At 41.2% G+C, this 23,983-nt stretch overlaps 1 protein-coding gene across 1 annotated transcript; it reads right to left on the bottom strand.

Moving 5' to 3' along the window:
* Positions 1-3,889: 3,889 nt before the first annotated feature.
* Positions 3,890-6,135, bottom strand: LOC137829816 (basic helix-loop-helix (bHLH) DNA-binding superfamily protein). The gene is made up of 2 exons (XM_068636746.1): positions 5,961-6,135; positions 3,890-5,723 (listed from the first exon to the last, which is right to left on the bottom strand). Exon 2 carries the CDS (start codon positions 5,628-5,630, stop codon positions 4,110-4,112), a length of 1,521 nt encoding a protein of 506 aa, XP_068492847.1. The 5' UTR covers positions 5,631-5,723; positions 5,961-6,135; the 3' UTR covers positions 3,890-4,109.
* Between the last annotated feature and the right edge of the window lie 17,848 nt (positions 6,136-23,983).

The following is a 23,983-nucleotide window of genomic DNA, read 5'->3' as shown; positions in this document are numbered from 1 at the left end:
TTTATGCTTTGGATTTTAATGAAGACAAGATTAGTTTGAAATTTCAGCTTCATCATTTTATTATTATTTTATTATTGATGCTCCTAAATATTCAAATTTATAGATTTTATCATTCATGCTTAAATTGTATTAATCTTTAGCACGAACATGAAAATCAAGTACATTTTACTTGGTTGAAAGCTTAATTTGTGTTATTTTAACTTATTTTTACAACTACAAGAGAAAATTAATTTTCTACTTAAAATAAGATTGCAAAATAAAATTATTACGAAAATGAACTTTAAGCCTAACTCAACTCCATAAAACCGACTCATAAGGTTGAGGGTGGTCATGGATTAGATCAAATCCAATCCAAATCCAAATATTTGGAATAGATTTTAAATCCATATCTATATTTTTTATAAAACTAATCTGGATTTTTACATGATCCATATCCAAATATTTGGATTGGATTTTAAATCCAAATCCATATTTTTTTATAAAACCAATTTGGATTTTTATAAAACCAATTTGGATTTTTATAAATCCAAATCCATATTTTTATAAAAAAAATTATTTGAATTTTAAAACTAAATTTATATTTTCTAAAAAAACTAGCAATATTAATATAAAAATATGTAAACAAATTAATATCATATAAATATTAAGAAAATATAATAAAATAATAATTTAATAATACTAAAAATTAAAATTACAGAATCAATATTGAGTGATACAGAACAAGTAATTATATAGAATTACAAACTATACATAAAATTGGTGATTTTTTTTTTATGTTATGGCTAAAGTAATGAGTGTAAAAAATCAACCATTGAATTTATATTTTACTTAAAATATCCTTTAAATGTAAATATATTTTTTGATAAAAAATTTTGGTATATTACTGTTTGCATATGGTGTTCTCAAGTGGCTGAAGACAACTGAAAATCTATACAGTATTTAAGTGAAGAAAAAAAAATTATTTGTGAAAAAAAAGTAAAAAATCCAAATATTTGAATCAGATTTATAATCCAAATCCATTATTTTTATTAAAACAACCAAATTAGATTTTATATCCAAATCCATATTTTTATAAAAAAATAAGGCAAATTGTATTTTAAATCAAAATCCATGTATTTTTTTTAAATTAAGATAATATTAATATATTAATATAATAACATGTAAAAGAGTTAAACATTATAAATATTAAGAAAATATAATAAAATTATGATTTAATAATACTAAAAAACTTAAACATAACGTAATATATACATTCTTAACATTAAAATACATCTGCCTATAATACTTTAATTAAAATCTGAAAATATTATATTAATTTATTATGTATAAAATATTGGAGCAAATAAAATTAAAAAAAAATGTATAAGACTTGCTTCATGAGTGTGTATAAGAGAGCAAATAAAATTCCAGAAAGTGGATAAGAGGTGCCGCTGGAGAGAGGTGCAGGAGAGAGAAGGAAAAAAAAAATGAGAAAAAGTATAAAAAAGTGATTTGGGTGAGGCACACGGATTTTTAATGGATTAGAGAAGTATAAAAGTGGAATATGTTAAGAAGTGGGCTTTAAGCCTAACTCAATCATAAAACCAGCTCAATAAAGTGAGGTTTGCACCCACTTATATACTATGAAAGACTCTAATCTCTAGTCGATGTGGGATTTCCAACAGAGTAGTTTGACAAAACTAGATTTTTTCCCCAACCTTAGCACCCACTTATATACAATGAAAGACTCTAATCTCTAGTCGATGTGAGATCTCCATAGAAGATGAATTTATTGCCCACAATATAGTTATTTACATATTACAAAAAAAAAGCTAAAAATTCTAATTATGATTTAACTTGTTGAGTTCAAGAATTTGAATGAAGGAATGACAATTTTTTAAATATGTGTTTAAAAGATTGTTATCTTATTGTTAATTATTTTGAATTATCAATTTGAAATTGAATAAAAGACTTAGATTAACAGTAATTATTTTAGTTATATATGTAAATAATTATTCTGATTAATGCAATTCACTATAATTGTAGCAATAGAACGTGTACAAAATATGATTTCGTGTCTGTATAAGAGTTACCAAAAGACAATATCATCTAAAACTATTTATTTCCTCTTTACATTTGTCCTTCCTTCTTCGAGCAACACTAATTTTCATTGAGAAATCTAAGAAATGAGGCTCCAGCTCAAATGAAAATCCATATAAAAAAATTTATTTCCATCCAAATGTACCAATACAAATCAAAAGGTCAAATTGCCACTCATATTTTGAAAAGAAAAACTATAACTACTAAAAACTATGACTACCAAATATGTTTTTATCCACCTTCTAGGATTCATGATGAGTTAATGAATATACAAGAGAAAAAAAGTAAGAAAATCACAAGAATCATGATAAAAACATATTGTTACTAAAATATAGTTTATATTTTCTTCATTTAAATTTATTGGAATTGTAGGTCTGAAAAATAAAAGGCCAACAACAATTGAAGTTCAAATTTTGATAAATAGATTCTTCATCAAGTAAGGAAGAGATGTTGGAAGCATGAGAAACATTTCTCTAATTTTTATGGGAGAGTTTTTTCTTATTTAATTTTTTAATTTTAAATTTTAAATCTTTTTTTTTCTTTTCAAATTCACAAGGAAAATTGAATTCTAGATTTTCATTTGTAAGTAATTAGAGACATATTTAGGTATCACTTGGTTGAGAGTGTGGTACAAGTTATATACAAATTTGAGTTTGTGAGCAAAATACATATGTAAAAGATTGTCTATTTTTGGATGTTATATGTAGGACTCTTTGAGAAATTCACTGAGAAACTTGTTAAAATTCTTATTCTTATATTTCATATTTAAGAAATTAAATCAAATTTAATAACCATAACCTTTTCCGGCTAAACTATGCGTAGATCTTTATCCGTTCACACCAGATACATTACTCACTCTTGTTCTTATTTAAAAATTACTTCATTTTCTTGAACTCAGATAGATGAAAGCGTTGTTAACAAACATAGTTCATGTCATTGGGATATCCTTCTCATAATCTCTTTTTCATCTAAGTAGTTAATAAATAGTCATTTAAATGTTCTTTATAAAATAAAAGATTGCAATAGATACATAATTTAAAAAGAATCTTTCCAAAAAAAGAAAACAAACTATTTCGATAAACCTTATGTGTTGAATGCACAATGAAGCCCAATAAAACATCCCAACACAGAATATATGATGCACAACAGTTGTTAAAAACGAAGGGCATTGGAGAATATAATGTTGTGTGCGCCATTTATTTCAAGATATAATATTGTATTTTGAAGAATAACATTCTCAATAATACTATAATATTAACAAAAAATGTTCCATATGGTCCAAAACTTGCCAGTTGAGAGAGTCGAAAACAAAATATGATGCTCCAATGACTCTTTCTTTCTACACCTCCATACCTTCTCCATACCTTCTTCATACCTTCTTGTGTCATTCCATACTAAATATGAAAATATCATTTTATCCTTTTTTTTCCACCCCTTGGATTTGAAATAATAAATCTATGGATTATGTAATCCGGATACATAATCTGAAAGTCAATTTCATATTTAGAAAAGACTTCCAGATTATGTAATCCGGAAACTAATAACACATCTGAAAAAAAGCTTCCAAATTATATAATTCAGAAGCTAATCTTATGTATAGAAAAGACTTTCGGATTATGTAATCCAGAAGCTAAATCACAAAAGACTTCCGGATTACATAGAAGCTAATTCTGAATCTAGAAAAAGACTTCTGGATTATGTAATCTGAAATATTGAAAAGGGTATTTTTGGAATACAAAAAATTTATGGAGGTGGCACAAGAAGGTATGGAGGTGCAGGAAGAAGCAGCCTGCTCCAATGTTATGACATCTTTCTTAACTTGTAAATATAGTTCAACTTATATTATCCAACAACTCAATTCAACAACTAAACAACTTAGGTACATAATTAAGGTTATTGAGATCTGAACACATTTTAAAACAGATTACAAGTAACAAAGAACACTAAGAACAACATATGTCAGCCTATCAGACAGAGTAATTCTAAGAAGATTTAAAGCATCATTGAGATGCTGCTACATAAACATGATATCAGGGTAAAGTTTTGGATAGGGCCGCTTCAAGCTTTTCTTTCAACTGAATGGCAGCAGCCTCCCCTCCCTCAGTTCTTATAGAGAATGTATGAATGATTTTATCATCTGTAGTAGAAACATTGGTGTCTTGAGCCACAATTTGATGCTCCCTGAAAGTTTTAACAACATCAGAAACAGGGTGAGCATCTAAAGGGCATCTCACTGTCACAACTGTGTCATCCTCTCTTTCCTGAAAATCCATATCTGGCAAGGATAACCTCTGGTCCTTGTTGTTAAACATGTTCTTCTCAGCTTCCAACACTTTGATCTTCATCTGGAGATCGGTGATGAAGGTAATGGCATCACCAAGCAAAGATGCCTTGTCCATTTTAGATATATTGGGGACAACAGCTCTTAAGGCATAAAACCTCTGGTTAAGCTTCTCACGTCTTTGTCTCTCTGCTTCAACATGATTCAGAGGTTCCTCTCTCCCATTGGCAGGTTTTCTACCTCTTTTTCTGGGCTTCCGCTCATCTGCATGAATTGAGGACGTGTCTTCATTACCGAGATCTAGACAAGGAACCCTTGCTTGAGCATTAAAATTCCCACCCATCATTTGATTCAATTGAGGGAACATTTTCCCTTCACTACTGTCCCCTAAAGTCCCATTGGAAGAATTTCCGTAAGTATGGTTCACCCCCAGTGCTTGAACTTCAAAGGAGTCTGAAGTAAAACCAGGATCATCTTCCACTTTCGGGGAGAAACTAATAGTTATAGACTGAGATTTTGTATCCCCCAGGCTTAACTCGTGCCCAAAAATCTTCGGAAATACCTTAGCCTGTCCGGGACTGGATTCCCCAAATGCTGTCTTGATCATCTCCACAAAACCCTGTTCTTCAGACACCACTTCATTCGAACCAAGCTCCACCACCCCAGATTTCAGAGGAACAAAAACAACAGTTTGAAGACCAGCTACTTTCCCTAGAAATGATCTAGATTCTAATTGATTTAAACAACCAGCAGCATCAGATGTCCAAATCAATTTAGCAGATTTGAATGAACTCCCAGGGCCACATGGTGAATCATAACCGAATATATAACACATCGAGGATAAGTAAAACATGAGCAAATCAGACAACCTATCCAATCTTGCATAGTTAGCCTCTTTCGACACCCACCCACCAAAGCAGGCATCAAGCTTCTGCAGCACCATCTTTCTCACCTCCTGCTCATCCTCCTTCCCAACTCCACTCCTCTTCCCTTTGGGATCACTGCAATGCCCATCACCCCAAATCAACGCAGAACCACCAGATTTCAAGCCAGCAACTTGCCAAAACACTGCATAGTTCCACTTGGAACCCTCAACAAGCTGGCACAACCTCTGACGGAGGGACGAGTCAGCACCGGCCGAAGGAGTAACAACGCTGGAAAAGACATTATTGGAAAGTGCTGAAATGAAAAACGCAACAGCCTCTGCGCCCAACACAGACTCCAACACACCCTTGTCTTCTTCGTTCAGACAAAACTTCTCACCCATCATCTTTCTTCCTCACTCCTTCCACGGTCAGTACCTCATATATCTCAAGATCAAAACTTTTTCCTCAAAAACGTTTCACTGGGATCTCAATCAAGCCTAAATTTCCAAAACCCCAAAATTTGCGTAAAAAACCCTAAAATCAAACCCTAGAGAATATCCAATCAAAACCCACAAACTTCTGAAATTCATAACATGTGTGTTCCTAATTACATATAATGGATTATTATCACTAGCAATCTAACTTAGTCTTGAGCTCCAGCTTAGTGGGTCACAACCCCAATGAAAAATGTTTACAGGGAACAAACAAATTCATCTTAAAAAAAACTGAATTACCTGAAGGGTATTGATTTGGCTTGGTGTATGAAGAATATGGAGACAAAGAAAACTGTGAACAGATATAAGATTTACAAAACCTGAGAAAGAGGTTCCGTCTGAGATCTGGAATGTTAACGTTATCAAAGATATTTATTCTTCTTTCCTTTTCTTTTCCTATTAAAGTTAGTATTTCATGTTCATATATATTCGTGGCAGTAGTATACCCTCTCAAGTCTGACTAGAACACTGAACCACAAATATTCCTAGACTCAATATTTCATATATTTTTCAAATTTTGTAAAGAGACATAATTATTTTAATATTTTATTAATCTAAAGAGTATTTATTTTAGTTAAGTAAAATTTGTATCATATATTTATGAAGCAGTTAATATAAAACTTAATAATTTTTAATTAAATAATGATGTAAAATTCTTGCAGATGTTAATTTGTTTGAATTATTCTTTTTAATAATATAAAAATTGACGTTAGTCGTTAAAAATTATTGTTAATCGTGTTAAATTTAAATATGCCATACAGCAATTCCTTATGGAAAGAAAAGTCATTTCCATTCATGGCAATTGACTGCATTATGAATCAAGAATTAAATTTCTGGGACATTAATTATAATGGGGAAAAAACACAATTGCTGTTAAAAATTTGATTGTCAATAATGAGTATGAAAAACAACTTAATAGAAAAGGTAATATTCATTTTCATGATTTTTACACAACGAATGTATCATTGTCTTATTATTAGTTGAGATATATACATGATGGAAAAAACAATAAATAATAATAATAATAATTAAATTAATAAAAAATAACAATATATTTTTCTTTATATTTAGAATATGCATGCTATACATGTTGGATTTTTAAGTAAATATATTAGGAAGAGTTATACATAATCTAAAAAATATGAAGAGTCTCACTCGTAAGTCAAATTATATTGAAGAGACTTGATATCACTTTCAATCCAAAACTTTAAGATAATGAATTTATAGGACTTTTTTTCTTGTATATTAATCTCACTCATTTTTGCTCAATGTGGAACTTCTAACTTCATAATTGAATTCCTCACAATCTTCCCTTTAAGTGGAGTCTACTCCACACATTGCAAACTCCCCTTCCAACTAAAAAATGTTCTAGTCACAAGTCTTTACTCATATAATACTTCCCGTAAACACTAGCAAATTTTGGTTTTACAACCATTACAAGTAAGTAAAAACACAAGAACAAGATTGAAAAAAAAGAACACTTTTATTAACATTTAAAGGTTTTATTTATAGAGAGTCTCACAAGATAAGTGTACGTCTATAAACACAAAATAGGTTATACGGTTTAACTAGACTTCGTATTGCTAAATTATGTCCAACAAATAGTCTTCTCTCCCCTTCCATCAGACAATGTCATCATCTGACTGAGCTCTCCAACCAATTGTCTACTGAACATGATTTAGAGTCAATCATCACAATTCTCCACCTTGACTCCAAATCAGGGAAGAGTTCCCAACATCATCTTCCTTTATCCTCAAATGAAAAATTAATTCACTCTAAATATCGTTTAAACATCAATCTTGCCAGGGACTTTGTAAAAATAATGGTTGGATTCTCCTTTGATGCTATCTTCTCGATTCTTACCTCTCTTGACTCATCAACGTCTCTAATAAGTGTCAAATTTCACATAGGCCCTTATGAGTATTAATTGATAAAATAAGTATAAAATAACCCCAATTTATGAAATTATACATTTTTACATATTTTATAATTTTAATTTAAATAAGAACGATTTATTCTCAAATTTATCTTAATTTTAGGTTTCTAGGGAAGAATGGAGATAATTGGACAAAAGAAAAATATACAAAGTTAAAAAGAGAAAAATGGAATGCATAAACATTCACCAAATCTGCCCAAACTCACAAAAAGTCAAGATGCCGTCAGTGGATCTCGCTCAAGCGATCTCACTTGAGCGAGATAGTGTCAGGAACGTTGGGCTTTTTTACATTTTACTCGCCCAAGTGAGCCCATTAGCGCCCAAGCGAAAAGCCAGTTAAGCCCAAGCAAATTAGGTTAAATAGGAGGCTTAAGGCACAACCCCTACTGTGCAAGATTGAGAGGAAAACACCATTGAGTAACTTGTAACCTAATTAGGAGAATAAGAGGTATAATAAACATTAGAGGATGCAGTCGTCAAGGAGAAACATCCTAGATCTTCTTTTCATGCTCTCCCTACTTGTAATAGTCATCATGTGTGGCTAATTCTACCATTTGGGATTATGAGTGATTTGTTCAAACTTTTATGTATTAAGGTGATATCTAAACACGTTATTTTGTTCTTGATTGATGATTAGTACTATTGTTTTGTTTGTAATACTTGGTTTACCATGATCTGGAATTTTAGATTTGACTGGAAAGTATTTCTAATGTTCTGACCTAAACGATAATGCTTAACATATTTGAATGCTAGGAATAGATTTGAAATGTTAATTGCTATCAACTTTTGATCTTAAGGATAAGTTTTTTTTATAAATATGCGAATAATCAATATTTAGGAAGCATCTTAATAATTTTATGTGCGAGGATATCATATAAATGATTTTTATACGGGCATCAATATCAATCAAAGAGCACAATATTGTCATGTTAATCAAAATACAAATAAGTGAGAAAGATGAAACTCAATCCCTATTTTTCCAATTGAAGCAACAACTCTTTGACTTGTGTTCTTGTTAATCATTGTCATCATAACAACTCTAAACAAACTCTTATTATTTTGTTTTATATTTAGTGAATATTTCACTTGATTATTCAAGTGTTGCTTGTGGGTTCGATATCCATTCTTAGAGACACATTATTACTTCTGACAACAGTCTCTCATGAAGTGAAGTTTAACGTCTATGTGTTTGACACTCTTGTAGTATATTTGATGATCAACTAGATGAATAATAATTTGACTTCGACATTGAATAATCATACAATCTTGTACAATACCAAACTCTCCTATCATCCCCTTCAATCACTGTGCCTCCTTCACTCCCTCTACAAGCGAACTATATATTATCTGTCTAAGTAATAAACAAGGCCTTAACAAATTGCAATTTGGCCTTTCAACTAACTGTAGTTCCAAACAATGTAAATACATACCTAGAATTTTTTTTTTTGATATCAACATTACTTGTATAGTGTCTACAAACCCATTTTTATCAACTCCACTATGTGAAGACCATTTATACATTAGACCAGATGATATTCTTCAATTCATATATCTCAATACCCACTTCAAAGTCTCTCAATAATCATGTCGTAGATATCATGAACCTGTTAATCACACTAACAAGGTCTTCTACAAACTATTCCATACATGATGCACCCTACTCCATTAGCATATGGAGTAACCTTCATCTCCCTCATTGCTTCCTCATAACTAAAAACTTGGGTAATTGGGGATTTATGTGGTGTTCCCATAGGTTTAGATTCACGATTTCTAAACCTCTCAACTACCTTTAGCAAGTATCCCTGTTGAGATAAATGCAATATCCCAACCTTCTAATCTATATGTATGTCCATCACCATTATTCACCTTGTGAGACTAAGATCCTTCATTTCAAACTCTAAGCTTAATTTTTCTTTTAGCTCCTTCAATTCATTTTTATACTGGTTAGCTATAAGGATATCATCTACACATAAGAGTAAAAATAATACATATCGTTCTTATCTTTTCAGGATGTACATGCAACTATCATAATTGCATCTCTCAAACCTTGCCTATCTTAGGAAATCATCAAATCTCGTGTAAATGTCTCAAACTTCGTTTCAAGCCATACAATGATTTTCTCTAAGTTTCCATGCAGAAAAGTTGTCTTCACACCCAATTGTTCTAACACCAGATTATACTTGATCCGGTCGGTCATCGGTAGTCGATGACGTCAGCAACAGATAACCACGTGGACCACTCACAGGGTGACACGTGGATTAGGTGGCAGAGAAATTAGGGAGGAGATCACCCAGAACGGTGATCGGTGGGTAGTAACCGAGTGGCCACCGACAGATCAGTTCCAAGATAAACACCTGGGGGGAGAACGCGAGAAGTAATAGAGCACCGATCAGTCATCGGGTGCATGGTCATCGGGGTTTCGTGTTACACGCAGTTAAACTGGGACTGGGATTCCCAGCGAGAGCGTTACGCATGGACCTCGCATGATCATATCTCAGAGAAAGAGGAGCTGCTCGCCGGTAGAATCGTGCACGAGAGTGGCCTGAGGGAGTTAGTAAACCGATCAGTGATTGGTAACTCTCTTAACCCATTACGTGCATGACATCGTGAAGGGGAAATCGTTTATGCAGAGAGCAATGCTTGGTGAGTGTGCCTAGTCCAGCCACACCTGGCGTTCTCCTGGGAGTGTGCGATTCACCCAGATGGAAGAAACGCGCTAAGTTACTCCGCAAGGGAATAACTTAGGCGCACAAAGAGATGCATTAGAGCCCTTCAGGTAGTGGCACGTGTACAGTTAGATGTGAGTTGCATGCCTCCACGTGTCACCATCTGAGAGAGGCACGGCCAAGATAAAAGTGCACTCTGCGTCGTGAAAGGTACACACCCACGTTTTTACTCATTTTGGTACGTTTTCGCACAATAGCGTAACAGAATTCTGACACACGCAGAGGATAGCGTAACAGAATTCTGTTAGGCACAGACACAGAGAGAGAGAAAAAAGAGAATCAGAGAGAGATTCAGTGACATTTTTGTTGGTGGTTCTGTGACCTAACTTGAGCGTCGGAGTGCAAACGGCCGCTAGAGGCGTCGTCTGTGTGTTTTGCAGGTTGCGTTTGAAGTTCCCGGAGAAGGTTCTAAGAGCATTCTTGCGGGTAGCACAATTGCATAGGCGGGATAAGGAAGCGACAAAGCAATTCCTCCACGCTTGAGTTGACGACAGGATCATTTGGCGCCCACCGTGGGGCCATGTGAATCGTGGTCCCATCCACACCAAAGTTTCTGAAGTTTCTCAAAGTTTTTGCTGAGTTTTTTGCTGAGAAAATGAGGAGAACCAGACAAACATCACCTGCGCCATCTGCTGAGGAAGGAGCTGTGACAATGGCGTAGGTCCTGGAGATGATGCATGCGCTGCAGGACAATGTCGCAGCGTCGAGAGCTGAACAAGAGAAGATGCAGGCGGAGTTGGCTGCATCGCAGAGCAGGAATGATGAGCTGAATCGCGTTAATGAGGAGCTGAGAAGGACGTTACAGGCGCAGAAGGAACGCGCAGTTGAAGAAAGGATGTCGATGCCACCATCGCCTCCGAGAGCGTTCCCTATGCCATTCTCCCCTGAAATCATGAAAACTGTGGTGCCTCCCAACCTAGTGGGAGTGAAGGCGTCGTTCACGAGGGTAGAAGATCCAGAAGCGCATCTGACGGCGTTCCACACTCAGATGATGCTGTCTGGGGGCTTAGATGCCGTGTACTGCAAGATGTTCATGAGTACACTGAGTGGAATCGCCATGGAATGGTTCGTGAGTCTGCCAGAGGGTCATATCTTGTCCTTCCATCAGTTTTCGAAGCTTTTCACTGAGCAGTACATCGTTAACAGAGCACCTTCAGTGGTGTCGTACGATCTGTTCGATGTACACCAATATCAAGGTGAGTCGCTGAAAGACTACCTCAACCGCTTCGGAGCACAAGTGGTTAGATTGCCCAGCAAGGACGAGGATATGCTGGTGCATGCATTTAAGAAGGGAGTGGTGCCTGGTCCCTTCAGTGAGTCGCTCATCAGGAGCCATCCCAGCACCTTTGCGGAGATCCGGCGACGCGCGGTGACGCACATAGTGGCAGAGACAGAGGTTTCTGAGAAAAGAGGAAGTGCTGCACCACCGAAGCCGCGTGGAGGACAGGGGAAGCAACAACAGCAAGCGAGGGTGCATGAGGCAAAGGAGGGAAAGAAGGTGCAGGGGAAACCTCGTCCTTATGCACCCAGAAAGGACCAGGGCAGGGGGCGTGCAAGGGAGAATAATGCACCCCCAAGATACGATTTCATGATAGAGTTGGCGGATCTGATCGTCCTCTCTGCCATAGCTGCAAGACTCCGAGTACCAGAGAAGACAGATAAGGTACTTGGGAGGAAGAAGAACGAGTGGTGTGAGTTTCACCAAGCCTTTGGCCACACACTCCACTCCTGCTTGGCGTTGGGACACCAGCTGGCGGAGTTGGTAAAGTCTGGGTTCCTGGCAGATTACCTGCGGGAGGCGCAGGGTGATCGCGCATCGGAGGCCCAGGCAGGAGAACAGCAGCATGAAATCCCTGTGCACGGGGAGGTGCGAACGATTGCGGGAGGCTTCTCCGGTGGGGGGTACACCGCATCACAAAGAAGAAGGTATGCTCGATCGGTTATGGTCGTGGACTCGGTAGACGAGGGCCATTTCCCCGAGGTAGACATCACTTTCAAGAAAGCTGATCTACAGGACGTTGTACCGCACGACAACGATCCTGTGGTCATCTCCCTCATCACAGCAGGAAGGCGAGTGCACAGAGTGCTCGTAGACCAAGGGAGCTCGGCAGACGTCATGTTCTGGCCGACGTTCAACAAGTTGCAGCTGTCCCCCGATCAACTAAGGCCGTATACCGGGTGTCTTTACGGCTTTGCAGGGGATCAGGTAGAGGTGCGGGGGTACATTGAGCGACGTTCACCGATGGAACAACAGCCCGCACCGAAAAGATAAAGTACTTGGTGGTGAACGCCCCTTCTGCGTACAACATCTTGCTGGGAAGGCCAACACTCAATAGGTTGGGTGCAGTGCCATCGACGAGGCACATGAAGCTGAAGCTGCCGTCGATGGAGGGGACCGTAATAACCATCAAGTCAGATCAGGCTGAGGCTAGACGCTGTTATGAGAACAGCCTCAGGCAGAAGAGGAGCATATGCCATGTCACCTCAACACCATCACCAGGTGTGCTCGAAGAGCGATCGGTGGTTAGGGGAACGCATGGCGATCAGGAGATGGAGGATGCTACGCTGGGGGGCTCCCAGGTAGCTCAGGTGGAAGCGGGGGAGGAGGGCATGATCACTCCTCGCGAGTCAGGGATCGCGAGGGCGGTCATCGCCAGCGAGAGAAGACCCCACCCAGCTGAGGGGTGGGTAGAAGTAGATATAAGGGAGAAAAGGTTCAAGTTGGGAGGATCGCTCGGCGAAGAAGAACGAAGGCTGATCGAGAAGCACATGGGCGCGTTCGCATGGTCAGCATCTGACATGCCAAGAATCAACCCTGACTTCCTTTGCCATCGCCTGTCGATGGATCCTAAAGTTCGACCTGTGCGTCAGAGGCGAAGGAAATTCAACGAAGAAATGAGGAAAGTGATCCACGACGAAGCGCAAAAGCTCCTTGCCGCAGGGCACATCAGGGAGATCCAGTACCCTGAGTGGCTAGCGAACGTGGTACTGGTGCAGAAGCCAAACGGCAAGTGGAGGATGTGCGTGGACTTCACTGACCTCAACAAGGCATGCCCCAAAGATTCTTACCCTCTACCCAGTATAGACGCTCTAGTGGATAACGCATCAGGGGGGAAGCTACTTAGCTTCTTGGATGCATTCTCAGGATACAACCAGATCAGAATGCACCCCAGGGATGAATGCAAGACCGCATTCATGACTGAACGGTCTTGCTATTGCTACAAGGTAATGCCGTTCAGGCTGAAGAATGCGGGGGCTACCTACCAGCGACTTATGGATAGGGTGCTCTCGCCCATGCTTGGAATGAACGTGCATGCATATGTAGATGACATGGTGGTCACATCCCGAGAGAAGGAGCATCATGTGGCCGATCTGGAGGAATTATTCACCACCATCGCCAAGTACAGGTTGAAGCTCAACCCTGAGAAATGTATTTTTGGCGTGGAGGCTGGGAAGTTCTTGGGTTTCCTCCTGACAGAGCGTGGAATCGAAGCTAATCCAGAGAAGTGCGCAACAATCGTGGCGATGAGGAGTCCAACGAAGGTGAAGGAGGTGCAGCAACTCACCGGTCGGTTGGCAGCATTATCCCGGTTTATGTCCGCTGGAGGGGAGAAAGGTCATCCGTACTTCCAGTGTCTTAAGCGCAACAGCAGATTCCTTTGGACACAGGAGTGCGAGGAGGCCTTCATCAAGTTGAAGGAGTACCTGGCAAGCCCACCGGTCTTGCGTAAACCACAAGTGGGCACCCCTCTTCGTCTATACTTTGCTGTGACGGAGAGAGCAGTCAGTTCAGTCCTGGTGCAAGAGCAAGATCATGTTCAGAAGCTTGTGTACTTTGTGAGTAAGGTACTGCAAGGACCTGAAACAAGGTACCAAGCCCTCAAGAAGGCTGCCCTGGCGGTAGTATTTTCAGCGAGAAGACTCAGACATTATTTCCACAGCTTCACAGTAGTGGTAATGACAGATTTGCCCATCCAAAAGGTGCTAAAGAAACCAGACGTAGCGGAAAGGATGGTCAAGTGGGCGGTGGAATTGTCAGAGTTCGACATTCAGTACGAGCCCCGAAGACCTATAAAGGGGTAGGTGTTCGCCGACTTTGTGGTCGAGCTGTCGTCGGTCGCGACACCTTCAGAAGGTTTAGACTTCCGATGGGTATTATCAATGGATGGCTCCTCCAATCAGCAGGGGAGCGGCGCTGGGGTCATTTTGGAAGGCCCGAACGGAGTGCTGATCGAGTAGTCCCTCCGCTTTGCCTTCAAGGCTAGCAACAATCAGGCGGAGTATGAAGCCCTGATCGCAGGAATGTTGCTAGCAAGAGAAATGGGAGCAAGAAGTCTGGTTGCTAAGAGTGACTCTTTGCTAGTAACCGGGCAAGTTATAGGGGAGTTCCAGGCGAAAGATCCCCAGATGGCAGCTTACCTGGAATACGTACAGCTGCTGAAGACATCCTTCACCGAGTTTGAACTAGTTCATGTGTCGAGAGAGCAAAATGCCAGAGCAGACCTGCTTGCCAAGCTAGCCAGCTCAGGCAAGGGGGGAAAACAAATGACCGTCATTCAGGAGACCTTGAAGGTACCGCGAGCGTTCGTGTCAAACAACCAGGTACTTCAAGTGTACAAATCGATGGAGCGTCTGACGATCGGTCATCGTTCACTGACTCAAGAGTCGTTGAAAGCGCCAAGGGTTAGAGCGCGACCGGCAAAGACCGATGAGGCGATGGAAGTCTGCGCTGTTAGGGAGCCCGACACGTGGATAACACCGTACCAGTTGTACTTAGAAGATGGTGTACTCCCACTTGACCCGACAGAGGCAAAAAGAATAAAGAGGAGCTCGAGTAAGTTTACTTTGATTGATGAGAACCTGTTTAGATTTGGGTTTTCTCATCCTGTGCAGATCTGCGTGTATGGCGATCAATGCACTAGACTTATGTCAGAGCTACACGAGGGGGTATGCGGAAGTCATGTAGGCGGTCGCGCTTTGGCAAGTAGGATCCTTCGCGCGGGGTACTACTGGCCAACGCTGAAGGAAGACTGCGTGAGGTATGCTCAGCGTTGCAAACAATGTCAACTTCACGCAGACTGGCATAAGGCACCTCCCGAGGAGTTGAAATCCATCCATAGCCCGTGGCCATTTCACACATGGGGAATCGACATCCTAGGACCTTTTCCCCTAGCGATAAGGCAGATGAAGTTCCTCATCGTGGCCATCGAGTATTTCACCAAGTGGGTGGAGGCAGAACCAGTCGCACACATCACCGCACAGAAAGTCGAGCACTTTGTCTGGAAGAACATTGTCTGTCGTTTCGGAGTACCCAAGAGGCTGGTCTCCGACAATGGCACCTAGTTCACAAGTCATCAGCTAAGGAAGATGTGCGAGGAGTTAAAGATACAACAGGTTTTCGCCTCGGTGGAACACCCACAAACCAATGGGCAGGTGGAGTCAGCCAACCGAGTACTGCTCAGGGGGCTAAAGCGAAGACTAGAGAAAGCTAAAGGAAACTGGGCAGAGGAGGTCCCCAGAATCGTATGGTCCTACCATACCACTCCACAGTCCAGCACCCATGAGACACCCTTTAGCCTTGTCTACGGGACAGATGCCATGATTCTCGTGGAGATACAGGAGAGTTCCCCCAGGTTTTTGAATTTCATTGCCGAAGAATCCAACGAAGAACGAAAGGAGAATCTCGACCTACTGGACGAAGTGCGAGAAGAAGCCAGAGTTAGTGCTGAAGCCGTCAAGAGAAGAGTAGAACGGAGGCACAACTCCAAGGTGAGGCTCAGGCGTTTCCAGGAAGGTGATCTGGTGATGAGAAAGGCGCATCAAAATGAGATGGAAAACAAGTTGTCTCCAAAGTGGACAGGTCCATACAGAGTGGTTGAGGCATCGGAGAATGGAGCTTATCGGCTGGAAACTCTGGATGGAGAAGCAATCCCCAGAACGTGGAACGCCACCCACTTGAAATTGTATTTCAGTTAAGTTGTAAAGTAGTTGCGTTCTCGCGCTAAAGACACACTCGGTGTATATACTGAAAACAGTTGAACAGATAAGGGGGCACTCTTTTCCCTAAGGAGGGTTTTTAAAGAGGCCATCCAATGAAAAGATTATCAGCATATCAAGTGTGCGAGAGTTTTCAAGTTAAAATCCTCCTCGCCCCAGGTGCGAGTGCAGGTGATCGGTTAGGCCTTATTCGCCCTAGGCGCGAGTATGGGCGCTAATCTAAGTCCTCCTCACCCCAGGCGTGAGTGCAGAGGACTAGGGTTTGAAAAGCCAGGGGTGCTAGTAAGACCAAGAGAGGGAAAGGAAGGATCTCGACAAACGTCCTTACCCACTTGGCATATACCAATGTTGGCCCAGTAAAGCTCTTAGTTTAAACCCTTCTCACCCCAGGAGTGAGGCAGGGAAAGAACGACCCAATCCGCCCAAGGTTGATGACCTTGGGGAAGGTAAGAGGGGCTATCGAGAAACACTCTTCTTCCCCCAAAACAAGGCATCACCTCTGACGATTGATGTCAAAGTCCTCTATGCACTTAGCGCTAGAGCGACAGAGAAGCAAGGTGAAGACCGAAGAACGATGACTGATGAGTTGTTGGTGGATATGCTAGTGGGTAGTGCCTTGTCGGAGGAAGCTTTTCCAAACAAGTTCTTACACAACAAGCCGAAGCAGACAGACTATGCCTAGTCAGTCATCTAGTACGAAGATGTGCATAAGAACTGTTAAAGACAAAGCTAAGGGAGTTGTTAGTCGTGATCAAGGTAGAGGCCAAGATCAAAGAGTACAGATTGCGCTAAACCTAAGCTAGTTAACAGTTAGTTGTGTGCAAAAAGAAAGATGAAGCTTAAGAAGATACAAGAGAAGAAACATATAGCTGAAGCAAGTATATATTCACACCAAGGTCTATACAAGTTTCAAGTACAAGAATTGTGCAGAAATATGAAATTACGAGAAGAAAACTCAAGAAGGAGGAATGAGCTTGCCATCTACCACTTTGTTGTAGATGCTGAATTGCGTAAGGTCTAAATCTGGAAGAACGCAACGAATCTGCTCGAATGCCAGCTCGAACCCATCAGCAAGGGCGTCAGCACCCACGTTCATAAGTTCGGCGTTCTCAGCTTCGAGTTCTTGCTTTGAAGTCTCCAAGGCGTTCTTCTCAGTGGCGAGGGAAGCAATGGAAGAGGCAGCTTCTTCCAATTTGCCCTTTGCTTCGGCAAGCTCGACCTTCACTGCAGAAAGCTCGCTCACTGCCTTCTCAAGTTTCTTCCCCCCATCAGTGGCCTCCTCCTTGGTAGACTTGAGATCCCCCGCTAGTTGTGAGTTCAATTGGCGTAGGGAGGAAGTTTCAGCCTCCAGGTTGATTATCTTGCTCCTCAGCTCCACCACTTCGCTGTCCAGAGTATTGACAACTTGCCCCATCAAGATCTCAGTCTTAATGGTCTCCTGGACCTGCGATAGGTACTCTTTCCTGGATTTTTCCACCGTATCCCTCATCAGGGCTATGGACCCTTGGGTAGCCTCAAAGTCACTCTGCAGTGACTCCTTGTCGTGCTCAAGCTCCTTGACCCTCTTCTCCAGGACCAGTTGCTTGCGGTGTTGGGTGGAAAACTCTAGGGAAAGCACTATCTGCTTGGCCTAGTGCATGTCCACCTCTTGCCCACTCCATTCGAGAAGCTCCCGGCTGCGTATGAAACGTCGAACCAAGGCAATGACTCGACTGAAGTTTTCATTGCTAGCACCAGAGCTGCTTGGCTGCGAGCTGGCCTCACCACCTTCAGCAGTAGCAGCAAAGGTTGGCGGTGGTGGTGATGCAGGAAATCTTGGGAAACCCCCCGAGTGGGCAGAATCACTCCCAGCAGGTAGAGTGGGTTGACCAATAGCTTGGCCCGCTGGGGGTGGGGGTGGAAGTGATGCTGGAGACGGAAGTTGGGGCGTTGGAGATGGTAGGCGCTGAGGGGAGGGGGAGGAAGTTGGTGCTGGGGCAGGTTGAGTAGGAAGAGGTGGGGGTGAACCCTCCTCAATCTGCACCACTTCGATTTCCCCAGGCCTAAGGGATGAAGCCCCCCCAACCTCTTGGTGTTTCCTCTGGCGATGTATAAGAGGAGAGCCAGAACTCTCCTCCTCGGTTGAGGGGGTAGGAGCAGCAGCGGCCGCAACAGTTGCGGGAAAGGCCTTTGCTAGCCTTCTTCTCTTCTTCTCTGGCTCGGGGCCTTCAGCTGGCGCGACCGAGAGAGGTGGAGCCGCGATGGGCTCGGTGGTAGAGGAGGAAGAACCAGTCTCCTTGGCACCCCTGGTCCGGGCAAGCTCCAGTAGTGCCCTCCTCCTATCTTTCCCTGAAGTCATGTCTACATCAAGGGTAAAAAGAAGAGTTAGATGGCATAATTATGCAAGTGGATAAAATGTTATGCAAGTATGCATGAGAGTGTGCAAGTATTCTAAGAGGTGCAAGAAGAAGAGCCTACCTATGTACTTTTTCAGAGACACCACATCAAACTCGTGTTTGATGAGAAGGGCCGAGTTATATTTTGCCCCTAGGAGCAACCTACACAGCTTGCGCTCGTAGGGAGCCATGGCTTCAAGGCCCCGGGGCTTCTTAAACTCGACTCCAAGAACCCAATAAAGGGGAAACCCCTCGAGCAGCGTTGGGCTTTGCTGGGTAGCAGATATCATGTAGAACCTGCCCTTCCAATCTTTAAATGATTGCTGGTACAGGCCCAAGATCACTCGTCCAACAACTCCATTCAGGCCGACCCAAGACCTATCCCCAGGGTTCTTCGCCTCGAAGAAATGTAAGAAGACGTCTACAGAGGCGTTATGCCCAAAGTAGTTGCAAAGGATCTCGAATGCCCGTATGAAAGCCCAGGCATTCGGATGGAGTTGGCAAGGGGCGACGTTCAACTCCATCATCAGCTCCTTCTCAAAGAAGGTGAAGGGCAAACGCAGCTTCAACCTTTTGAAGATGGCGGAGTATATGAAGGTGAAGGGCACCCCATTGGTAGCCCTATCGTCCGTGCAGATTGGCATCCCTCGAGGAGGAATGCGTATACGAACGTTGAAATCATTCTCCCTGTCGATGGCGCAGGAGGGCTCATCAGGGTCGTTGCTCAGAAGGGTTTTGAGGTGGCCTTTCGATAGTTGAGTGGAAGTTTCGGCCAGAAATGCCAGGGGAGCCCAGTCATGGACCCTGGCGTTGTCCTGATAGGAAGTTGCATCAGGTGGAGGTGACGCTGGTGCACTTGCTGAAGGCTGTGCACCAGAGGATGAGGCGACGATGCGAGCAATTTGCTTCAAGCGAGCCATTGCGAGATAACTGCAATGGAGGAAAGCAAAAAGTCAGATGAACGGAAGAAGAGGGAATGATGAATGGTTCGGTGAAAAACAAAGGAAGGGAAGAAGAAAGAAAGGTCCAGGCGAAGAAGAGGAAGAGGGAGAAGTAGAGAGCGAAGTGAGAACCGCAAAAAACCCTAACGCGGGTTGAGAAGAAGAAAAACAGAGAAGATGAATGCATGGTAGTGAAAAGGGTGAATGCAATCGGTGAAAAGAACCTAAATGGATCAAGGAAGAAGAAAAGTCATACCTTTAGATGATCGCGGAAGGTCTTGAGGTAGAAAGCTTGAAGAAAGTTGGGCGCGCAGAGAGGAGATTTGAAGTAAGTCTGAGAGTTGGAGTATTGAAGAAGATAATGAAACAGTGAAGGCGCGCGCCTATTTGAATAAGGGAAGCATTAGCGACACTCCACGCTGGCCGTTGATGCGTCCACGTGTCGCGAGACTAAGGGAGAAAATCATAACGTTAAAAGGCAACACGTGAGGTGGCACGTGATGTGGCCGCACTTGCCACGTGGACCGAGGGCGCGACCACTTAGTCTCTTTGCTGAGAACGAGTTCACAGCTCGAGACTGGGGGCTTGTGATTCGGTCGGTCATCGGTAGTCGATGACGTCAGCAGCAGATAACCACGTGGACCACTCACAGGGTGACACGTGGATCAGGTGGCAGAGAAATCAGGGAGGAGATCACCCAGAACGGTGATCGGTGGGTAGTAACCAAGTGGCCACCGACAGATCAGTTCCAAGATAAACACCTGGGGGGAGAACGCGAGAAGTAATAGAGCACCGATCAGTCATCGGGTGCATGGTCATCGGGGTTTCGTGTTACACGCAGTTAAACTGGGACTGGGATTCCCAGCGAGAGCGTTACGCATGGACCTCGCATGATCATATCTCAGAGAAAGAGGAGCTGCTCGCCGATAGAATCGTGCACGAGAGTGGCCTGAGGGAGTTAGTAAACCGGTCAGTGATTGGTGACTCTCTTAACCCATTACGTGCATGACATCGTGAAGGGGAAATCGTTTATGCAGAGAGCAATGCTTGGTGAGTGTGCCTAGTCCAGCCACACCTGGCGTTCTCCTGGGAGTGTGCGATTCACCCAGATGGAAGAAACACGCTAAGTTACTCCGCAAGGGAATAACTTAGGCGCACAAAGAGATGCGCTAGAGCCCTTCAGGTAGTGGCACGTGTACGGTTAGATGTGAGTTGCATGCCTCCACGTGTCACCATCTGAGAGAGGCGCGACCAAGATAAAAGTGCACTCCGCGTCGTGAAAGGTACACACCCACGTTTTTACTCATTTTGGTACGTTTTCGCACAATAGCGTAACAGAATTCTGACACACGCAGAGGATAGCGTAACAGAATTCTGTTAGGCACAGACACAGAGAGAGAGAAAAAAGAGAATCAGAGAGAGATTCAGTGACATTTTTGTTGGTGGTTCTGTGACCTAACTTGAGCGTCGGAGTGCAAACGGCCGCTAGAGGCGCCGTCTGTGTGTTTTGCAGGTTGCGTTTGAAGTTCCCGGAGAAGGTTCTAAGAGCATTCTTGCGGGTAACACAGTTGCATAGGCGGGGTAAGGAAGCGACAAAGCAATTCCTCCACGCTTGAGTTGACGACATGATCAATACTCATTATTGAACAATGTTTTATCATAAATGAGAAAATCTCATTATAGACTACCCTTCCACTTGTATGAAACTTTTTGCTATCAATCTTACCCTAAACATATGTTCCTCCACACCCAGCATTGCCTACTTCTTCTTGAATGCACACTTGTATCCTACCATATTTTGGTTTTTTGGTAGATCAACAAGTGTTCACGTGTATTCAAGCTCATCCTTTATAGCAATCTACCACTACTGAACTTCTACACCTTCTATATCCTTCTAAAAGGTTTTTGGCTTTGAAACTTTTATCTCTCCAATTGATGTCAAAGCATAGTTGATAAGGTCAACATATCCAAACCTCTGTGTAGGTTTGAAGTTAACTTCTTCATGTCTTGACCTTCTAAAGTAAGAGGTAGAAGGTTGGTTTACATCGTCTAACGCCTTAATGTTTGACACCTCGAGATGGTTTGATCCATCACCAAAAGGCTCGATCTCAATGTGTACTTTCCTCTTACCTTTCTTTAGATCTCTGCATATTATAGTCATTTGAGTCTCATCAAATACGAAGTCCCTACTAACAAAGCATTTAGTCTTTTCAGGATCCAACCTCCAAAGCTTATACCCTTTCAAAACCTTCTACATATCCAATGAAGATACATCTCTCACCTTTGCTTCTAGTTTATTCTTCTTGACATGTGCAAATGGCAAGGCCTCAAACACCCTCAAATTCTTATAATTTGTTTGCCTTCCATTCCATACTTCCATAGGAGTCATGCAGTTTATAGTAGACACTAGACTCTTGTTTATTAGGTAGATAACAATGTTTGCAATTTCTCTCTAGAAGGACTTAAGCCATTTTTTTTATGTTGTACCTACAACTGTCTTATGTCTCTTTACATATTTTACAATGTAAAACTCAATAAACTCCATTAATACAAACTCCAACTCATTGTTTGTACTGAACACTCTAAGTTTGTTCCCCTACTTATTACTCATCATGGTGTATCACTCCTTAAACCTTTGAAAAGTCTCAATCTTACTTTTAAAGATATAGGTCCACACCCTTATTGACTAATATCGTTTCTGATAATGAGAAAATAAGACCATCCACCATGAGCTTGAGCTTGAGTTGGAATCCACAAGTCTATGTAAGCATACTCAAAAGGTCTATTGGACATATACTTATCAGTCTTAAACATTGATTCATGAGACTTTCCTGGTACACGATGATAAATAAACTCTAGTTCCTCTATCACCTCCTAATAAGTTCTACCTCTCCAACTCCACCAAATCCAATTAATGACTTCTTTCATACAAAATAATTTAAGAGAAAAGATTTTTACTTACTCAAATTTTAGAAAATAAATAAAATATTCAATATAATTAATACCATGCGATACAAATTTAAGACATAAAGCAAAATGTTAGATTTTATGAATAATTTCATTTATTTACTTAGGAAAACCTATAAAATTCTTTTTATTTACTTGGGAGTGTTGGTTGGTGGCAACCTGAAAAAATACAAGATGTGAAATATGGTTTGGGGAAAGATACTAAAAAGATTGTTAAGAATAAATAAGTTCTCCTTTTTACTTGTAGAATATGTCTAATTAAATATACCTTAAATGTGTCTTTCTTTAACTTATCTATTTTTAAGCTCCCTAATTTAGTGGGAAAAAAGATAGAGAAAAACAAAAGAGAATTCCTATAAGGATGGGGTATTGAAGGGAGGAAGATTGCATGAGTAAAATGATATGCATTGAGCAAGTCAAAAGAAGAGGAGAGTGTAGGGATTAAGGATATACAATTATTTAACATGCATTTTTAGTCAAATGGAAATAGAGACTAGCAACATGAAAACAAAGATTGGGAAGTAAGTATTTGAGGTTAAATACGAACCCTAGTGAAATTTAAGTGATAAAAGAGTATCTAAGTATGATTCTTGGTGATGGACAAATCTTAAAATTGTGTGTATGCATGAGAATTGGTTACAAATGTTGAAGGGAAGGTTAGAAGGGGCATGAAATATTAAGTTATGAGAAAATAAGTGAATAGGAGAGGAAACACTAAGTAAAAGGCTCCCTAGAATATGTGGTCATTTCTTATTAAAGGAGGAAAGAATAGAGAAGTCAGATAAATGAAATATTGATTCTTGGAAATGGAGACTAAGGTGGAGGAGGAAATGGTTCGAGTAGGAACTATCCTCAATGGTGCATGATGGATCAAATATCAATAAAAGTATTAAATTAATTAAAATATATACTAAATTAAGATATTTAATTAAAACATATAATAAATTATTAATAAAAATAGTTATAGGATCTTGTTCTCGAACGGGTTTGGGATCTAGAGAACGATTGCTTTTGTCCCTGCCTTCGGTCGGCCTACCACTCTCCAAACTCCTCGATACGCTCAAGCTCTCCAATGTACCTCGCTCCTCTCGGTCGTGCTGCTCCACAGGCGGGGGTGGTACCTGCAGAAGACACTCCAACGCTCAAGTCAGTGGGGGGGGGGGGGTCGGTGCTTAGGTGTCAAAGTACTGTCGATAATGACGTACCTTTCTCCTTGAAATGCGTGCTATTTATATTACCTTAATGAGCCTTCACTGTTGGGCCAGATTAATGAGTTGGTTTATGTTTAGGGTTGCGTTAAGCCACACTTAACCATAGATTA

This window comes from Phaseolus vulgaris, chromosome 7, assembly GCF_051622355.1.
Source record: "Phaseolus vulgaris cultivar YP4 chromosome 7, ASM5162235v1, whole genome shotgun sequence".
NCBI classification, from domain to species: domain Eukaryota; kingdom Viridiplantae; phylum Streptophyta; class Magnoliopsida; order Fabales; family Fabaceae; genus Phaseolus; species Phaseolus vulgaris.
The sequence above is the reverse complement of the archived record's forward strand: the minus strand, read 5'-3'. Positions and strand labels throughout refer to the sequence as shown.

Excerpts from the sequence above, each read along its gene's own strand:
- LOC137829816 (XM_068636746.1), bottom strand. The coding sequence starts at position 5,630 with ATGATGGGTGAGAAGTTTTGTCTGAACGAAGAAGACAAGGGTGTGTTG.